Source organism: Emys orbicularis, chromosome 5 (genome assembly GCF_028017835.1).
Source record: "Emys orbicularis isolate rEmyOrb1 chromosome 5, rEmyOrb1.hap1, whole genome shotgun sequence".
Classification (NCBI taxonomy): Eukaryota; Metazoa; Chordata; order Testudines; family Emydidae; genus Emys; species Emys orbicularis.
In genome coordinates this window covers 31157208-31177914 of record NC_088687.1, presented here as the reverse complement: position 1 = coordinate 31177914, position 20707 = coordinate 31157208, and the positions used below count along the sequence as shown (strand labels likewise).

Below are 20707 nucleotides of genomic sequence, written 5' to 3'. Positions count from 1 at the left end.
CTGGGGGCGCTGCCTGAAGCAAGAGCAACACGCAGACCCCTGTGTCCCCCCTTCCCCATGTTCCGGACACTTCCCGGAGCGGCACGGGGGCAGGGCAGGCAGGGAGCCGCTCTAGGTAAACGCTGGGGGAGGGCGGAGGGGAGGGGAGGGGGTGCGAAGAGCTTGCGGGCCGCAGAAAATAACCTCGTGGGCCGCGTGTTTGAGACCACTGGATTAGAGGGTGCCAAAAGGGCCATAAATTGCTGCTGAAAGGGCACCCTGGCACATTGGAGAAGGAGGCTGTTTAAACTGTCACCCTATTTTTTCTCCTTCAGCCCCTCACTGCTCCTCCCAAACTCTCTCGCCATCTCCTGTCATCATACGGTACATTATCTTTGTTCCTCCATTACCTTTCTTCTTCATCTATTGAACATAATGATGTGTAATTTCAAAAAGGCTCTATCAGCTAATCAGAAGGCAGCTTTGGACAACCAGTGCATAGTCATGACTAATTTTAATTTATTTATAGCTACAATATTCAAACTGCTCTTCAAATTAATCAAAAAAGAACTAGATACATTTATGGCGGATAGGTCTATCGATGGCTATTAGCCAGCATGGACAGGGATGGTGTCCCTAGAGTCTGTTTGCCAGAAGCTGGGAATGGGCAACAGGATGGATCACTTGATGATTATGTGTTCTGTTCGTTCCCTCTGGGGCATCTGGTGTGGCCACTGCTGGAAATCAGGATACTGGGATATAGATGCACCTTTGGTCTGACCCAGTATGGCCATTCTTATGTTCTTAATGTTTTTGTATGGAAATATTTCTCACTGTTTTTAGTAACTTGTCATTTTCTGTGCATTTCATTTAAAGAACAAAACTTAAGACAAGTTCACTTGTCTTTTATGCCAAACAGCGTTAAACACAAAATTAAGGTTAAGTCATACATCAACATTCAGTTATTGTGAAACTTGTCCTTTTGCTTTTGCCTTGATGACATGTTGTCATGTCTTGTCAGAGTTGAGCTCAGCGTGACCCAACAATGGATTGTTTTGTTGTGATTGTAAGTCAGTTCTAGTAATAATTTAAAAAGAGAACCATGAGAGAGAGGTTATCCTCAAATAGAAAATAGTTGTCTAGTGGGTTAACGAAAAGAGCCTGAGAGGAACCGACTTTTAGATTTACTGTGGTCCAGCCTGTTTATATAAACAGATATGTGGTGTATGGTCAAATTGGACCACAGCTACTATTAATAGTGGAAGTCCTTGCCAGGCCTGCACCCGGGGGGATGGGGAGTATATGGGGGTAGGGGTGTGTACTGTTGCAGGACCAGTTGCATTGATGCACTGAGGTCAGTTTCTGCAGTGAATGCAACCCACCTACAGTCAGAACTTTATCTCTGTTCCAAAATCTCTTGTACCTGGCAAGGTGGAAATGTTCACCTTCCCAAAATGCATACTGAGGCCTTCTCTACATACAGAAGCTGCACCACTTTAACTTAAATCACATTTTAAACCAGTGTAAAGGCTGTGTGGACTCATTTTGGGTTTAAACCAGGCTTATTTTAGTTTCATTTAAATCCAAAATAAGAATGTCTACAGTCTTTTGCACTGGTTTAGCTAAGTGGGTTTAACATCACATATTAAGTTAAACCAGTGCAACTTTATTTTATAATGTGTACTGTATTTTGTGTAGACAAACCCTTAGAAGGCAGGTTACTTTATCCAGCTGCTCCCTGATTTATTCTGTGCTGGCTAGGGTACTTGATTAAGTACAAACAGGGAACTCAAAACACAAGTTGCTCTGTGAATGTATGGATGCACAGTAGCCCTGGCAAAGATGAAAGCGTATTTGATGCAAGCAGCTTATCCTGTCAAACCAAATTAGAGTGGGAAAAACAAATGAGAAATTCATATATAACTAAAAGTACTTGGCAGTGACTGGCTTGTACCGGAGGACTATGGGGCAGTAAATGGAAATAAAGAGCTATCTTCCTGGATACTGTATGTTTATAGCTGGGCTTTTGTAGAAGCACAGACTTCAAAAACAATGTGAGAGCAGACTGGAAAAAGCAATAGCAACTCAGCATTTCACTTTAGTCATCTCTTAAGAATTCATAAAACTAAGTATTACTAACTTTTATCCACGGATCGGTTTGAATGCAGGATTTTATTTTCCTATCACATTTAGCAGGTTGTTTTTGAAGTACCTTATCATATTGGCATTTTTCTGTTATAAATACCAAATGTGCCACGTAATGTTATTTATTTTTCTGTTACAAATACCTTTCTTTTTCAGGGGCTTTCTAACATGTTTGTTTAAAAAATAATCCTCCAAATATAAATGACATGTAGCGTCTTAGCTTGGGAGAAACTTTTTACAACACATTTTCAAATATCTGAGATGGAACTTTGAAAATTGTGTTTTGTATGTGTATATAAACTGCTTTAAGTATTTTATTTTCACATAAATGTCTGCTACTTTAGCCATTCTGTCCTTTCCACAGTTTGGAAGTAGCTTCCTTTTTTGATGCTGTTGGTTGCTTGCTCCTCCTGCTGGCATGTTAATGCTAATAAGCACACTGATCCCCCAGTCCAGGGGTCGGCAACCTTTTAAAAGTGGTGTGCCGAGTCTTCATTTATTCACTCTAATATAAGGTTTCACGTGCCAGTAATACATTTTAACATTTTTAGAAGGTCTCTTTCAAAACGTCTATAATATATAACTAAACTATTGTTGTATGTAAAGTAAATAAGGTTTTTAAAATGTTTAAGAAGCTTCATTTAAAATTAAATTAAAATGCAGAGCCCCCCGGACCAATGGTCAGGACCTGGACAGTGTGAGTGCCACTGAAAATCAGCTCGCGTGCCGCCTTTGGCACCTGTGCCATAGGTTGCCTACCCCTGCCCCAGTCTGTCTGTGTGTCAACCAACTGTGATAAAGGTGTATGTAACCCATACAACTTCAATACATATGACATTTTCTCTTCTTTTCAGGTCCAGTGCAAAATCAGATGCAATTCCCTTTTGGATATGGCTTACATTTTGAAAACTATAGTGCTTCCTCCAGACGCTACCCACCAGTGCCCCATGAAGCTGTCCCCTCGCAGTTGAATAACCAGTATGTTGCTGATTACCACTCTGCTTGCTATTCAATACCAGTGCAAAGTGTCATGACAACTTCTGTGGGTCCCAGCATGTTGAACACACAGCAGTTGTACAGTGGGGCTCCTCATCCTGTGGAGTCAGCTGGAGGACTTACCCAAGGAGCAATATCATCTGCATCCCATTTACATACAAGTGTTCCACAGTCGTATTCTGCATTGAGTAGTCACTACAGTTCTTCAACCAGCTCTTCAGTTGTGTCTCAGGGATTTCCCCTTTCTTCTGGTCGTTATGCCATGCCTACCGTCTCTAGTGCTGTATATCCTAACCTTTCCTATCCTTCCATGTCTGTTGGTAGTCCATATGGGCAGGTATTTACTTCCCAGAGCCTTCCAGCTGTTGGACAGTTTGAAGAGACTAATACATTTCCTGATCAAAGTTCAACTGTACCTCGTACACTGCAACAGCAAGTTCCTTTGGGATATAATTCTACATCATGGTCCACTTCAGATTTTCAGTCAGCTCAAGACAACTTCAGCAGGAATAACACTGGATCCCTGGCTAAAGCAAGCAACCAAATAAATACAGGTATAGTACTATGCCAAAATCGGGAAACTTCTAAATGAAATGAAATGAAGTATTTTTCCATAATTGAAGAAATTTAAGTGATAGTTTATAATGATGATGCCTCATGGAAATCTGAAAATATTTTAAATGTAGGTATTTCTGTTAATTTGTTGTAATAGACATTTGCATGAATACAGGGCCTCTGTATCCTTTAAGTTTATCACCTCCTGTTCCTTATTAATTCATTGAAGACATTATTTTCTGTTTGTGAGGACATAATTCTCTCCATAGCAGCTAATTGTGTTATTGCTGACAGCTGTGTGACTTGCATCTCTCTCAGTGGAAGTCAGCTAAGGAAAAATACACTATTTTTGTGCAAATGTTTCTAATAAACATTTTGGGAAAGAATACATAAACATATGCGTAAACAGAACTGAAGAGTCAAAGAGGCTTCTAATACCTAGTATATCTATGTTTAGGGAGAAAAAATAGACAAACTAGATATATTTTCTCTCAATCAGCTCTGAAGACAGAGAACCTAATCAAAAATCAGTTTGTCATGCCCCAACATGGTGATTAATACTTGCAAATGCTAGTGAAGGAAAACTCTACTTATTTTTCTGAGCCCACTCTGAAAATTCAAAAGGTGAAAAACCACTTATAACCTAAATGCATTTGAAAATCCTATCGCTGGTAGCAGCCATCTTGCTGATAAGTTACTTGGACATTGGCAACATCACATTTTTAGCAAGGTAGCTGCTCCCAATATCAACTGTAATAAGAAAAACCCTTAATTCTGTTAGATACCTTATTTTTTTGTTTAAGGTGGTAAGTTTCTCACATTTTTAAGTTCCTGACTGTGAGCTGAGCAAGATGGGTATAGTTTTCCTTTACTGGAAGAAATGGATACTGAACAACTGAACACACCTTAATTAGAAAACAATCTATTTCAAATTCTCATTGCACATTTGGAGATGATGTAAGAATTTTTTTAGCTGGGAAAAGGGGACTTGGGTTAGAGGCTTATTAAAAGAGAGTTTGAGAGAGGTGCTTATGTTTCTTTAGCTGAAGGTTTGTCTTGACTAGGAAAAATGGTTGCGTTCTGGTCAGGCTAAGTCCTGGTCTACACTACGGGGTTGGGTCGAATTTAGCCGCGTTAGGTCGATTTAAAAATGACTGCGTCCGCACAACCAACCCCGTTCCGTTGACCTAAAGGGCTCTTAAAATCGACGTCTGTACTCCTCCCCGACGAGGGAAGTAGCACTAAAATCGACCTTGCTGGGTCGAATTTGGGGTAGTGCAGACGCAAATCGATGGTATTGGCTTCCGGGAGCTATCCCAGAGTGTTCCATTGTGACCGCTCAGGACAGCACTTTGAACTCCAGTGCACTAGCCAGGTACGCAGGAATTGCCCTGTGAACTTTTTAATTTCATTTCCTGTTTGGTCAGCGTGGCGAACTCAGCAGCACAGGTGACCATGCAGTCCCCTCAGAATCGTAGAGCGTAGAATGTTTCTACGCTCCCCCTATCATCTCTGTCCCTGAGGTTATCGCAGATTAGAAGGCAAAAAAAACGCACTCATGATGACATGTTTTCCGAGCTCATGTAGTCCTCCCACACGGATAGGGCACAGCTTAATGCATGGAGGCATTCAGTGGCAGAGGCCAGGAAAGAATTAAGTGAGCGCGAAGAGCGGAAGCAGGACGCAATGCTGAGGCTAATGGGGGAGCAAACAGACATGATAAAGTGTCTGTTGGAGCTGCAGGAAAGCCAACAAGAGCACAGACCCCCGCTGCATCCACTGTATAACCACCTACCCTCCTCCCCATATGGGGCGGGGGAGGCTCCGGGCACCCAGCCACTCCACTCCAGTAGGGTTACCATTCGTCCGGATTCCCCCGGACAGGTCCGGCTTTTTGAGCTAAAAATAGCGTCCGGGGGGAATTTATAAATGTCCAGACTCTCTCTCTTTCCCCCCCCCCCCCTCCCAAATGCAGAGCGCGCGCGGCTAACAGGGCAGCCGGCCGGATGGTGCCACTTACATGGGGCTCCGACAGCCAGAGAGAGCCCCTCCTCCGCTTCCCCTGCAGCAGAGATCCCTCCCTCCCTCCCTGCATTCGCAGATCACCTCCGGCTTTCTGGAGCTCCTCCCTCGCTCCTCCTCCCCTGCTGCCCAGCGTGCCGGGACGAGCGGCTCAGGCCGTTCCTGAGCAAGTTCACAGAGACGTTAGGCGAAGGCCAACAACAAGGGGGTCAGGGGGTCGGAGAAGGGGCAGGGAGGTTTTGGAGGGGTCAGTCAAGAGACGGGGGTGTCGGGAGTTCGGGGGGGGCTTTCTGGGGGGAGTGTGGATAAGGTTTTGGGCAGTCAGGGTACAGGTAGGGGGTAGGGTCCTGGGGGGCAGTTAGGGTGGGGGGGTCTTAGGAGGGGGCAGTTAGGGGACAAGGAACAGGGAGGCTTAGGTAGGGGGTGGGGTTCTGGAGGGCAGTTAGGAGCAGGGGTCCCAGGAGGGGGCAGTCAGGGGACAAGGAGCGGGGGGGGGGGAGGTTGGGAGTTCTGGGGGTGGGGCTGTCAGGGGGCAGGGGTGGGGAGAGGGATCGGAGCAGTCAGGGGACAGGGAGCAGAGGGGTTTAGATGGGTCGGGAGTTCTGGGGGGGGGGCTGTCAGGGGGTGGGGAGTGGTTGGATGGGGCGTGGGAGTCCCAGGGGTCTGTCTGGAGGTGGGGGTGTGGATAAGGGTTGGGGCAGTCAGGGTACAGGTAGGGTCCTAGGGGGCCAGTTAGGATGGGGGGAGGGTCTCAGGCGGGGGCAGTCAGGGGACAAGAGGCAGGGAGGCTTAGGTAGGGGGTGGAGTCCGCGGGGGCAGTCAGGGGCAGGGGTCCCAGGAGGGGGCAGTCAGGGGACAAGGAGCGGGGGGAGGGTTGGGGGTTCTGAGGGGGGTGGGAAGTGGGAGGGGCAGGGGCGGGGCTAGGGCAGGACGGGGGCAGGGCTAGGGCGGGGCTCCTCCCATCCTCTTTTTTGCTTGCTGAAATATGGTAACCCTACACTCCAGAGGATGGCCCAAGCAACAGAAAGCTGTCATTCAAACAGTTTGATATTTAGTGTGGCTATAATAAGCAATGTGGCCTTGTCCTTCTCTCCTCCCCCACCCCACCTGGGCTACCTTGTCCGTTATCTCATTTTTTTTTTAAATAAAGAAAGAATGCATGGTTTCAAAACAATAGTTACTTTATTTTGAAGGAGGGAGGGTGGTTGGCTTACAGGGAATTCAAATAAAAAAGGGGGTGGGTTTTCATCAAGGAGAAACACACAAAACTGTCACACCAAAGCCTGGCCAGTCTGAAACTGGTTTTCAAAGCCTCTCTGATGCGCAGTGCGTCTTGCTGTGCTCTTCTAATCGCCCTGGTGTCTGACTGCTCAAAATCGGACACCAGGCGATTTGCCTCAACCTCTCACCCCGCCATAAACATCTCTCCCTTACTCTCACAGATATTATTGAGCACACAGCAAGCAGCAATAACAATGGGAATGTTGGTTGCACTGAGGTCTGACCAGCAGCGCCAGGGAGCTTTTAAACGTCCAAAGGCACATTCTACCACCATTCTGCATTTGCTCAGCCTATAGTTGAGCTGTTCCTTACTACTGTCCAGGCTTCATGAGCCATAGGAAGTGGTGGAGCGGTACACCGTGCCCTGGAGGTTGCTAGGAGCCGGGCAGGGAAGACGTTCCCCGAACCCCCAGCCAAGCTACATGTCCGACGAGGATGGGTACCAGTCCTACTGCACCGTCTGCTGCGAAGGCAAGGAGCTGCTACTGTGTAGCAATGCAATCTGCTGCAGGTACTTCTGTGTTTAATGCTTGAAGGTCCTGGTAGGGCAAGGTACCTCTGCCAAGGCAAAAGAGCAAGAGCCCTGGGTTGTTACATGTGTCAACCACAGAAGTGCTATGGGGTGTTACAGCACCAACCGGACTGGAATGTACGGTTGCAAGACTTCTTCACCAGAGACAAATGACAGGAATATGATGCATCTAAAATCTTAAAAAGGCCCGCACATTTCCTAGTCACTACCCTTGATAACAGAATGCTGCTTGGATCACACCAGCCCCCACAGTAGACTTGCCCACAACAGCAGCGGTGATGGTGAGCTGAGCGGGCTCCATGCTTGCCGTGTATGGCGTCTGCACAGATAGCCCAGGAAAAAAGGCATGAGACGATTGTCTGCCGTTGCTTTCACGGAGGGAGGGGTGACTGACGACATGTACCCAAAACCACCCGCGATAATGTTTTTGCCCCACCAGGCATTGGGAGCTTAACCCAGAATTCCATTGGGCGGCGGAGACTACGGGAACTGTGGGATAGCTACCCACAGTGCACCGCTCCGTAAGTCGATGCTAGCCATGGTAGTGAGGACGCACTCCGCCGACTTAATGCGCTTAGTGGGGACATACGCAATCGACTGTATAAAATCGATTTCTAAAAATGGACTTCTATAAAATCGACCTAATTTCGTAGTGTAGATCATACCCTTAGTTAAGCCCTGCCTAAATTCAACCATTTGTGTAGTTAGAATGCAGAATACCTTTTAGCTTAATTTTAGTATGTTGAGTTGTAGCTTAGGCTCCTGCTGCATTGAAAGGGACAGTTTGTCAAAAGGTTATGAAAAAGAAGTATGCATATGTTTTTTACTTATATTAACTATAAAAACTTGAGGATGCTTGTCCTTAGAATTCTTAGGTGAAGAGCATCTTTGTATTTCCTTTTCTTCCCTCTGTCTAATAAAAACTGCTTTCCTCACCTGTCAAAATTGAAGGTTTTCGGTGGTGAGCCCCCTCACAATCCTTGTTCACTTTATCTCCTTCAATTAGCTATATTTTCAGCCTAGAACCATGTTGGGTTGCATGCCAAGAAGTCTCTACTGCTGCTCTGACATGCCTATCTGCTGCTGCTTCTATTCCTACTTTATAGGGGATTTGCAGTTGCAAAGAATCGTTAGGAAGCTGGCTTCTTCCTTTCATTGCTTGCAGATCCTTCTCCTATGATGCTACACTCCCTAAAGATTCCAGACACACACTCTCCCTCTCTTTCTTGCCCTTCTTCTTCTCTCCCCCTTCCCCCAATAAATAACTTTAAAAAATTGAAAACTAAATCACACTGAGGTAGCTAGTGTCAAGCATTATATGAAATGGGGTGATGACATAAATGACTTCATTTCCCCAAATCTGCTTGACTTCTCTTTTTGCCCTACTTCTTTTGTTTTTCTTAAAAAAAAGTTAAATGCAGAAACCTGTTAATGCATTTTTAAGTTTGAAAGTTTAAATGGATTAGTCAGGATATTGAAAATTTGAAGTTTCCACAGTAATAATAAACTTGACCACATTACACACATCCCAGGGAAAAATTGACAAAATATTATCAATCCAAACAACAATCCAAAATATTACCATACATATCTGTAGTATTAATGTGAACCTTTTTGTGTCTGTTCAAATTCTCAGTGTTAATGTTGCATTTACAAAGATTTTTCATTTAAATGAAAAATGTTGATTGTCAGACATGTTAAAATCCATTATTTATTTGCTCCTAACAATGTTGTCTCCAAGGAACATGGTTTTTAAGACCAGGCAATGGAGCTGGCAAAAACCTAAATGAGAATTTGAAAGATGCATGGAGTGATATTTTTGTGGTCTTCGGTTTGTTCCTTAATGAAGAGGTCAGATAAGAAATCATTTCTTAATTGGAAGTATGAGTGCTAAAGTAGTGTTTATGTACAATTTTTCATTCAGTAAATTTGTTTGGTTTTAACTGATTTCTGAAAAACATCTGTATAGATTTCACTTTAACCTTCAGATTTCAACTAACCTAACATTTATTTAGATTTTAAGCTCTTTGGGGGCAGGGACAGTCTATTTGTTCTGTGTTTGCTTGTACAATACCTATCACAAAGGGGCCCTTATCCAGATGTGGGGCTCCTAGATGCTCCCATAATACAAATAAATAATAACCGTTGGGCTTGAAAAAATCAAAGGTGGGGGATGGAATTGCCTAGTATGGTGTAATGTAACTTCAAAATAAATATATATATAATTTATTTTGAAGTTACATTACACCATACTAGGCAATTCCATCCCCCACCTTTGATTTTATATATATATATTATATACACACACACACCTATTTACAGTTACATACCTAAGAATAAGCACTAATACAGTATTCCTTTTCTACTGTACTAGAGCAATATAACAACACCTAGCTCATTGAATCTGAGGTAGATAATTATGCCGCTGGCTGATCCAAAGATTAATTTTTCTAGGTCAGCAAGCTGTACCCAATTTAAGTTTATTTTGTTCTATTTGAGATTATCGTGTTACATACAACAGGCTGAATATTCTTAATGTTAATTATCCAAAAGCCAATTTTATAATAAATTTGCACCATTTGTGAAGCCTGGGATAAACAAAGCATTAATAAATAATAAATGTTCCATTTGATGGTAAATTCCAGACTTTTGCTGAGATTCACAATTTTCCAGTTAAAATTGCTCAGCAGATTTTTATCCATGACTAACGTGGCATTATATTGAAAATGTAACCTGAATTGCTGCAACAGTCAGGTTAGGAGTAAGATACCAAATGTTTCTTTGTTCCTGTAATTAATTCACTGGAGGGGGGAGTGATATAGTTTTAGTTACTTTCTCAGGTTGTTGGTGCAGCCTTAAAGCATTTTCAGACTGAGTAAAATTTGGTTGGTATTGCTATAAAACTTCCAGTCTTCAATCCTGCACTGCATATATTTAGAAAAAATGTAGTTACAAGAATAAATATTTTTCTTGATTTACTTTCCTTTCATCTTCATTACCTCTGTTTCTTATTTCTTAGGGAGTAACTTGTTCAGTGTAGCATAAAAAGTGTTATACAGTTTATAATGTGTCTTGTGCTTAGGGAACGTTGACTTAAAATTTGCAGCAGCTCCTTAAAATCTTCTTGCAGCTGATCACTTTAAATGGGTCCTACTCCATTTTTACCTACTTGGTTGGCTATACAAACTGTTTTGGTATCAAACATTAAAGATGCTACAACAGACCTCATCATTTCCTTTAACTATTTTAAAGGAAATAGTTTTACTTGAAGTAATTTTTTGCACTGTTAGGAGCTGGCCACTATAGACATAAATTTCCTATGCAGAAAACTTCATCCATGTAGGGATTTCTTTCACACCAAAACAGATGGAAAGATAAAGCCAAAAATCCAGTAAACCGGGCACATCTTAAAAGCAAATTGATGTTCTCCAGGTATCTCTGAAAAGTGTCAAAAACAAAGTAATTCAAAAGGAAACAATTTCAAGAAATTACAGATGTCTCAGAGGCAGATATTTTCCAAAATGTGTACCCTCACCACTTTGCTTTCATGGATACAGTACACAGAAATTGTCAACAAAATAACCTCAACCCCTTTCAAGGACATCTAGAACACATTTTTTGGGATTGTCCGTAGAATGAAATGTTTTGACTCGTGTACATAAATAAATTTACAGAAAACATTGGACATAGACTTTGATAAGATACTCAAAGGCTTTAAGATTAAACCTACAGTTTAAAGTACACCTCTACCCCTATATAACGCTGTCCTCGGGAGCCAAAAAATCTTACCGCATTATAGTTGAAACCGCGTTATATCGAACTTGCTTTGATCCGCCGGAGTGCGCAGCCCTGCCCTCCTGGAGCGCTGCTTTACCGCGTTATATCCAAATTTGTGTTATATCGGGTCGCGTTATATCGGGGTAGAGGTGTATGTCTAAACAAGATGTAGCAAAGATCACAGCTCAGGAGATAGTCCTAAAGCCATTTTGAGAAGCAAAGTGAACTTCTTGTAACATGCAGGAAACAGACAGCGACCTGTAATTAAAATTAAACTTTTTTATTTAAAATGTCACTTTTGTGTAATAAACAAAACCTGCATGCATGCCCAAGTAAGGCCAGATCTACACTACAAACTTGCTGGCAGACCTCTTTCAGTGAGGGGTGTGATTTGTGACCAAAGTACCTGTGCCAGCAAAAGACCCTAGTGTAGATGTAGTTATACTGGCAAAACTGCTTTTTTCTTGATATAGTTTACTTTTGCCAGCATAGCTTATTCCAGCCCCCCCTTGAGCAAAATAAAGTTTTGCCAGTATAAACTGTGTCCAAACTAGGAGTGCTTTGCCAGTATAATATAGATACTAGTCTGGACCTGGGCTAAAACAGCACTGTGCCATGTACCTGTGCCCTGTGTACCTATAATGCCTGTATATAAATCCTTTAGGCTATCTACTTGTTCATCTACATCTGTGCTTATTGTTACTTAATCACGTAAGTGTACACATGTATGTATAACAGCACCTCACAAAGAAATTGTATTTTTACCCATATAACATTACATATAAAATGCTTGACAGTTAATCAAAATTAAGAAATGCAAAAGTTAAAATGCCAACAGCAGTGTTAAACTGGCCACATTGTCTACCCAGTGTTTTCTATTTCTGTTTAAATAGTTAATTACTTATCATAGCTTTATGTTATTGTATACCACAAAATATACAGGATATAGAGTGTGACTTAGATTACATTGCTATAGCTGCACATGGCCCTGGCTATAATGTTAAGTCTAACTGCAGAATGTTACCACAAATACTGGAAAGACTGTCCACCAAAATACATAAAGAGTACTTTTAAAGGGTGTCTTCATAACTGTGAATGGTGCTATTGTACTGACTAATGATTTGCAATAGAAGGTCCAGCTTGATGTTTAAAAGCAGAGCGGGATGCTCAGCGTTTGAATCCATGATAAGCCAAGAGGCTGCCATCGTTGCAAGGCAACTGGTTGAACTATAGTTAGTTAACAAAATACATTAAATTTAAACATTGACTTCCCTTTGTCATGCAATCATACATTGACCTATCTGTGCCGAAAATGGCAGCTTCCTGTTTATTTTAATTTATGTTTAAGATTCTTACTCATTTTTAGTGATTATTTCTTCACTGTAATGTCATAAAATATATTTTATATTGCAGTTTTCCTCTAATTCTGGCTAACTTTAAAGGGTTTTCTGCATTTTTTCACATTTACTGTGAGCTAACAAAACATTGTTAGTTTCATGGGTACATTTTTATGGCATCTGCTAGCTGGAATGTGGTAGTGGCTAATCAAGCTTGTCTGGGATAAGCCAATAGAAAATATGTACTTAAACAGATGTTCGGTCAAGCTTTATCTTAAGCTTGATTGCTGTATTGTAGGTTAATCACTACTTGAGTACGTACTTCATCTCCTTGTCAGCTGAGAAAAAAACTGTTAGCAAAATTAAAACTGCTGGAAATTGTGGTTCATGTGGTGGTCTTTCAAGAGTGAATGGCATACTTAGAGCAGTAACAAAGGTGATAGTTAAAGTTGTGTAAGTGTTCTTATTGTAATACCCTGTTTTCAGTTGCTCAGGACTCCTCAAAACTTTTCTCTATGAATATGTAATTTTTCCAGGCCTTATTTCTGCAGTTTTTTTAAAGCGTGAGAGAAACTGTTCTGCTGTTTTGAAGGAGTATAGCTAAAAGCCCCAAACCTTTCCCTATAAGTTTGGGAAACCTTTTTGGATAGCTTTCTGCTGCAACAATTTTTGTAATAAAATTAACATTTGGCAAGGAAATAAATCATTAAGAATCTTTGAATATTCCAGTGAAAATTGGTTAGATTGTTTTTAACTGAGTTATGAACAATTGATCATAGCACTTTGTGCATATAGGTACTCTGGGGCTACTGCTTTTAGTGCATTTACCAGTGTTCTAAGTAATAGAAAAATTATCACTGCTCATCTTTTATATAAACTATCTCAATTCACTCTCTCTGGCATAAATAATAAGTAGTGCCCATTATTAAAAACTGCTAACATTTGTGTATACACGCTAGAAAAAAGTATATTGTTTCATTAATGTTTTTTATTTATTTTAGATTTCAGCAATAAACCATTCAGAAAGTGTTAGGCAGCCTAGTAATTAAACTTAAAATACAATGACCACCTAGCATCATTATTCATGTTAACACTTTAACTTAGCCAGCCAGTAAATCAAACTAACAGAGTTGTTGCTTTACATGCCCTCCTTCCCCTCAAGTGTCCCCTAAAACCCACTCAAATAATATTGTACTATTTGAGTAAAAGTATAGTATCACATAGGATCACATAATTGGACTAATCATAATATATACACAAGTGGTAGAGCTAAGGTTGCACATACAAACTTGGGTTTTCCTGACGAGTTGTAACTGCAACTGTAACAATATTTATTATTTAAAAATATAATGCATATTTATCTATTTTTACTTATAACAGTTGTCTCATTTGTATTCTAAATGCTGGTGGTCAGCTGAATTTCTTTTGCTTTTATTTTTGCCATTTTAATAGTCTGATCTGGTAAAATAATCATCAAAGACTTGATCCTGGCTTCTGGTTTATTGGTCTGCATTGGCAGATGTGTTGCATTGTAAAGCAGGTACTCTGCACCTGTACATCAACCAGTTTTCTAATAGCTCTCAGGAATGTGTGTTCATAAGGGGAGAATTGAGCTTGAAGTGTTAGAAAAAAGGTTGCTTAAAGTTTCGTTTGCTAAAAGTACAATTTATTCAGACTGCATTAATATTTGGTGGAAATAAAGTTATTGTACCTTTACAAAAATTTTCATAACTATTTTTGACCTACTCCCCTTTACAATATCTGTGCCCCTTTAAAACTCACTGAAGCGAGGATAGTTTTGATATGGAAAGTATTCCTAATGAGTTATATCCTGCCTTTTGGCATAGTTTGAGTTTTAATGGGAAGATCCTATCATGTTCAGATGTTCAAAACAACATTGCAAATTCCCTGTGAAAATATTTTAATATTCCATGTGATACTAATTGCTGATTAAAGCAGAATCCTAGGTGTCTGGGCCGCATAGTTGGAAAGACCAGTGTGGTAGGGAAGCAGAGCAGTGGAGCACTGCACAGCTGATTGCTGCAACTTGACTGTGCTGCCTTACTTGGAAGAAAGATGAGTGACTGGGCAGTACAACAGTCTGTCAGGCTGTGAGAGTGATTTTTGGAGGCAGAATTAGAGGGCATAGGTTTGGGGATGGATCACAAATTTGGTGTATCCAGGCTCTACTTAGCATTAAACCATCTATCTGATGCTTTCTGTGTGAAATTATATTTTCTGCTTTAGTTGTTGGTACAATTAATATTCAAAACAGTAATCTCCATCTCAGTGGAGTGTTTACTTAGCAGAATTGGTGTTCAACTGAAAAACATATTTTTCTCTTTCTCAGCAATCTAGCTGTTTAAAGCTGTTGCTCTTTGAAATACTTTATCTTAGGAACTCTGAAACCAGAATCAAGTTAACTGTTGTCTGGTATTGGTGCAGTTGTCTTTGCTAATGAGTAAAATGTTATCTTCCTTTTTCACTCTGTTTTTCAGTTGGTATTGTAGATTCATCGCATCCTGTAAGCCAGAATGTTCAGTTTACCAAGCCTGGTGTGGAAACATCTGTTGTTTCTTCTGCTGTGACCTCTTCAATAAGAACACCTGTTGGAGACCACTTAACTGAACCTGCTTCTGTGCCTTCCAATACACAGCCATCGGAATCACTGCTTCAAGAAGGTATTAAAAGCAAGAGGAGTGTTAGCTTATTTTAGAATACATAATAGTAACTTAACTTTTAATATTTATCAAGGTTTTAATAGTTTTAGTTTTATTTCCCCCTTTTTTTTTTCTGTTGACAAAACATATCTGACAGTGAGCATGTAGGGCAAGTCTCTGTTTTGTCTTGATTTTTTTTTTTAAAGCACAATTTGAATTGTCTTTTTTTTTTTTTTTTAAATAGACCTATTTGCAACTTGTCCTACATACATTTATGTATAGGGTTTATAGTAGGGTTTTTTCTTTCTGTTGAAACCCCTCAGGGCACCCCTTGCTGCATCCTTTCAAAATGCTATGTACCGTTATCTTGTGTCTGCATTTATTCTGTTTCCATTCTCCTCTCTCACCCATTTTTTGATCTTTTTTTACTGTTTTTATTTTTACTTCCCCTCCCTTAGTCATTCCTGGCTATTCCAGTTCCCTAATTCGCCAAAAGGCCATGTGCTGTTTGGGTAGTGTGCATCCATTGGTGATTCTGTGGGATCTGGTCACGTGCTGTTGCAGCTGATCTATGTTTGAAAAGCAGACATAAAAAAAACTTGGGCTGGGGAGCTGTTTCCTGAGCCTGTAGCCCTATGTAAACTGCTCCTGTGGCAAGCTGCAATAGGGACTGTTGTAGGAGCAGGGAGGTAAGCTTTCAAAGAAGCTTCTTGGTGCTTTACTCATGGCAGTACATTTGTAGTGGGGAACGAATGAATCTAGGCTCTTGCACCTTCATCATCCTCACTGATTCTCAGTGGTCTCTTCTGGCTTGCCTTCCAAGTTGTAAAACACTACATTATGTATAGATGGAGATTCCAGTTTCCATATTCTTTTTTTTTTTTTTTTTTACACATTTGCAGTGTTTTCTCTTGGCTACTTTAGTGCTCTGTAACTTCCTACAAAATAACATTTTAATATATTTGTTTAAATAGTGAACACACATTTGAGCAGATACCAGTTGTTTCAGTTACAATAAAATATGTGCAGGTTTAAAAAAATTCTCAAAAGCTTTTAAATCTTAAATACTTGGCTCTGATACAGTGTTTTCATACATAGGTCTCAAAGCCCTTTTGTAATCTGTGTTATGATCCCCATATTTATTCAACGAATAAAAAACCTAGGAAAATCCATTAAAGTAATCTATTGTCTATCAATTGGACTTTTATCCCCCAATCATGCAGAGATGAAAACTATTAATTGTTTGAAAAGTACTGTCCCCACACTAAATCTTTTTAAAATCATTACAGAAAGTGATGTTTGTGGAAATTGATTTGCAGCTGCCGTTTGGTTAATGGAGTTTGCTACAGCACAATGTTCCTTAATCCTCCTAGGCAGTCTCACAATAATAACTGTCACATACAAAGTGCGTGCAGAGTCTGTGCGTCCAAACCAGGGAGGAAATGTGATATGATTGCATATTTAAATGTATATATTTATCTTAATGTGCGGTATTCCATATGTACATACTAGCAGTGATATGTATGGAAAGTACAGACATTTGATACATTCTATACAGATCATTGCAGGTATTGCTGAATACACAGCTAAATGTAAACATCTTCATAAATTCAGTCTCTCTCAGTGTATATAGCACAGTTGGATAATCACACTTTCAAGACAGAGATGTCCAAATGGTATGACACCAAGGCCCTTTTTAATTTGCCAGGCGCCTGAGGGTTCTACTGATTGCATATATTTGTTTTAATTTTATCAATAATAAATGCACGCAATCACATTTCTTGTACTTGCCTCTTCCTTGATATAGGAATAAAAGTTGTTGGCATTCACTGGCAATAGAAACCTGTAGTTGATCAGCTTTATCCTCTTCAGTTACAGGTTCATTTCAGGTCTCTGAAATGCTGCAGTTAAGGCACTCTTGAAATATTTGTACCAGTGCTTATTTGAATGTGGGATCACGTAATACACTTTTTTTTTTCTCATTTGGGAGGGATTCTGCCTGTAGTACAGATGAGTATAAAGTGTCACAGATTATTTTTTAGGTTTAATAAAGTGTGCTCTTCCTCATGGCATGTGCCCACTGGGGGTTACTACTTTACCTTGTCCCATGGTTCTGTACATTACAAAGTACATCTTATCTCATTCATGTAAGACTGTGTGGATGCTCCTAAGTCTTGTTTAAGTGCTTTGTGAAATTTGACTTGCGCTTAAATGCTTTGCAGAAGCAAGTGCTTAAATGTCTTCAGTGGGTTAAACATGAATTTAAGTGTTTTGCTGAATCAGGGCCGCAACTGTGAAAGCCTGTTAAGGTAACTGAATTTTACACTGTTGTATATTTGGAAGCTGGGTTAATGTTGATCCAATGTGAACAAGGCTTAAAATAGCAGTGTTGTGAAGATGGTCAGGGAAATTTCTATAAACTCAATTTTTCTTTTAAAAGTAGAGTCTACAGAATCTGAGTGTAGCTTTTTGGAAGTTAATTGAAGTTTTAATGCTCTAAATGCATATTTGTCTTGAAATTGGCTGTAACATATAGATTAAGTGAGCTGATTTTTGTCCTCTCATATAGTGGGTAAATTTAAATAATTTGTGGCCTGCGTAAATTCTCGAATAACAGAAGCTGATGAGTGAATTAAAAAAACAGTTTAAAAACAGCTAAATCTAAGAATGTTGAACAGCAGGGTCCATTTTGAACAAATGCAAGATTAATCTTAGTATTTCAGTCAGTGCCTAGGTACTGTGGTGATGGTTGTATTGGAAATCTCAGGGTAATGTAAAGGAAGACTTGTTAAAAAGCTACTTTATAATCTAATTTCTTTTCACTTAATTCTCGTTTTATTTTTGACACTGCTACTATTATGAAATCCAAACCCAGTAATTGTATAATTTACATTTTGGAAATCTTTCATATTGTGCTAGAATAGTCTTGTTTTAGCAACAAAAACAAAACCCTGCAATATCGTATAACTGGGTACTTGTACTTTTGAATTCTAATCCTGTTCTCCAAAATGTCCTTACAGTCTGCCATCTGCAGATTTTATAAGCATACTCTCCACTACTGATCCCTTCGTAACTCCTTTTGATGCACCTTCCCAGTTTGACAGCAAACCACTGATAACTGCTCTTGGAGTATGGTCTTTTAACCAGTTGTTCACCTACCTTACAGTAAATTCATCTAGACTGCATTTCCTTAGTTTGCTTATGAGAGTTCCATGTGGGACGATAGAATAAAATCAAGAGCTTTCATGTCTTCTGCTTCCCCGCTATTCACTTGGCCAGTAACCCTCTCAAAGAAGGAAATTAAGTTTGTTTAGTGTTCTTGACATCTTGGCTATTCCTTAAATTCCTATTATACTCTAGGTCAGTGGTTTTCAACCTTTTATCATTTGTAGACCCCTAAAAAATTTCGAATGGAGGTGTGGACTCCCAGGGGTTCATGGGCCACAGGTTGAAAACCACTGCTCTAGTTGCTTACAAATTGATTGTTTAATAATTTGTTCCAGTATCTTTCCAGGTATTGAAGTTAGGCTGACTGGTCTATAATTTCCCGGGTCCTCTTTGTTCCCCTTTTTAAAGACCGGTGCTATATTTGTCCTCCAGTCTCTGGGACCTCACTCGATGTCCATGAGTTCTTGAAGATAATTGCTAATGGTTCCAAGATTGCGTCAGATTAGAGACTGGATTTGGATTATGAAAGAATGATTCTGAGCATATATTTCCTAACGGTTTATATGTCCTGTCCCTGTAGACCTCCCAGCTCCTACTGGGACATATAGTTTGGTTTTAAGCCCCGTCCTAAACTCTGACTCACAGCTAGTGGAACACCATACCAACCGTACTCTAGCTGCTTTTGGTTTCTCTCTCCTTTTCTGTTCCACTCCTTCTCCTCTTCATATCTGACCCCGTTCCTGTAGTTTTTATCTTCTGTCTTCCTCTCCTCTTGTGTCTTACTGAACTTAATCTGTTTCTCTTCCCCTCTTAATCATGCCAGTGCTGCTCATGTTCTTGCTCAGCACTTCTGAACCATTGTAAAAGGAAACTGATGTATTCCTAGTCAGTTTCATTCTGCAGCTCCTGCTGAGCCATGAGTAAAATTTTTAAGAGAAGCACAAATACAATCTGGTACTGGGAAGATAATTTTTCTTTTCTCTCCTCTTTACCAAGTGCACCCCATAGCATCAGAGGATAAGAATATCTGAACAAGTTTTTTCCACATTCTAGCAGCAGAGAGAAACTGAAGAGTTCATCAGTTTCATTTCTGTTGGTTCTGCCTGTCACACTATCTAGTTGTTACATGTAGGAGCTTCAGCAGAGTGTGATCGTCCCTTTGGGAATGTTAATGCATAGTGTATTTGAAAAACTGGGATACCCTCAGCCTTGCTCTGTTTCTAAACCCCTCTAATATGTTATGGCATCTCACAACTCAGCTTCTCAAGAATGTGCTCACTACAGGTATATGTGGCGAGTCCTTGTTAGGTTGGGGATACCTCTAACTGATGAAAAAACAAGGGCCCTTTGCTAAGCTGACCTATTTAGGGAGTGGGATAGATACACAGACTGGTGTATCTAGATTCCCACAGGATACGCTGGGGGAACGTCTGGGATTGATTATCAAGGCTATAGTGGCAAGGAGGCCTACAGTGCTGGAGCTGCAATCTATTATTGGGCATCTTAACTTTGTATGCTGAATGGTGGCCACAGGGTCATTTTGGGCATTTTGCACCAGGCGGTCATTGGGAATATCAAAGCCCAACCATTTTATAAGCTTAATGAAGAGGTGAAGGAGGATTTGGGGACTTGGGAACAGTTTCTGAATCATTTTAATGGAGTGTCTTTTTGGAGGGAGGAACGGATTATAGAGAGACAGTTATAGATCGTTCGCTCTTACTTTTGATCAACATGAATAACTTAGCACTCAGCACCACAGTTAAAGCCCCGCTTTACTCTCCGCTGTAGATGACCTGCCGGTGCCGCCTTCTTGCATTGCAAATGTGAAAGGCTAATGCCAAAGACCGCCTGGGGATGCGCGTCTTCTGATGTCAGCAGGCACATCAGCAGTATGCCATGACAATGTATTCAAACATAGCTGGGTTCTCTACCAGCCCATCAAAATTACAACCTGGAATGTTCCAGCTCTTCACAGGTGTGTTCATCAGGTCACTGTCTCATGCGGACCATCTTGGCATATCAATCGCAGGCCTAATGGAAGCAAGGCTGATAGATCACGGATGCCACAAGGTGGAAGATTCATTACTTCTGTATTCCAGCAGCCCCAGCCACTTATAAGGGGTAGCATTACTACTTTGAGGTGAAGCCAAGTCCTTCTTGATAACCTGGATGCCTGGATCTTCTCTGCTACTTATTGCACGTCTTAAACATTGGCACAGTCACCTCGCTATCATAGTAGTCTATGTGCTGACCGA

The 20707-nt window shown here is 40.6% G+C and overlaps 1 protein-coding gene across 1 annotated transcript in view; it reads left to right on the top strand.

The window, feature by feature from the left end:
* Positions 1-596: 596 nt before the first annotated feature.
* Positions 597-20707, top strand: part of SEC24B (SEC24 homolog B, COPII coat complex component) — a 76908-nt gene continuing 56797 nt past the window's right edge. The window contains exons 1-3 of the mRNA XM_065405160.1: positions 597-681; positions 2979-3674; positions 15123-15305. Coding sequence (XP_065261232.1) covers positions 597-681; positions 2979-3674; positions 15123-15305 — 964 coding nt within the window. The remainder of the gene's footprint in view (positions 682-2978; positions 3675-15122; positions 15306-20707) is intronic.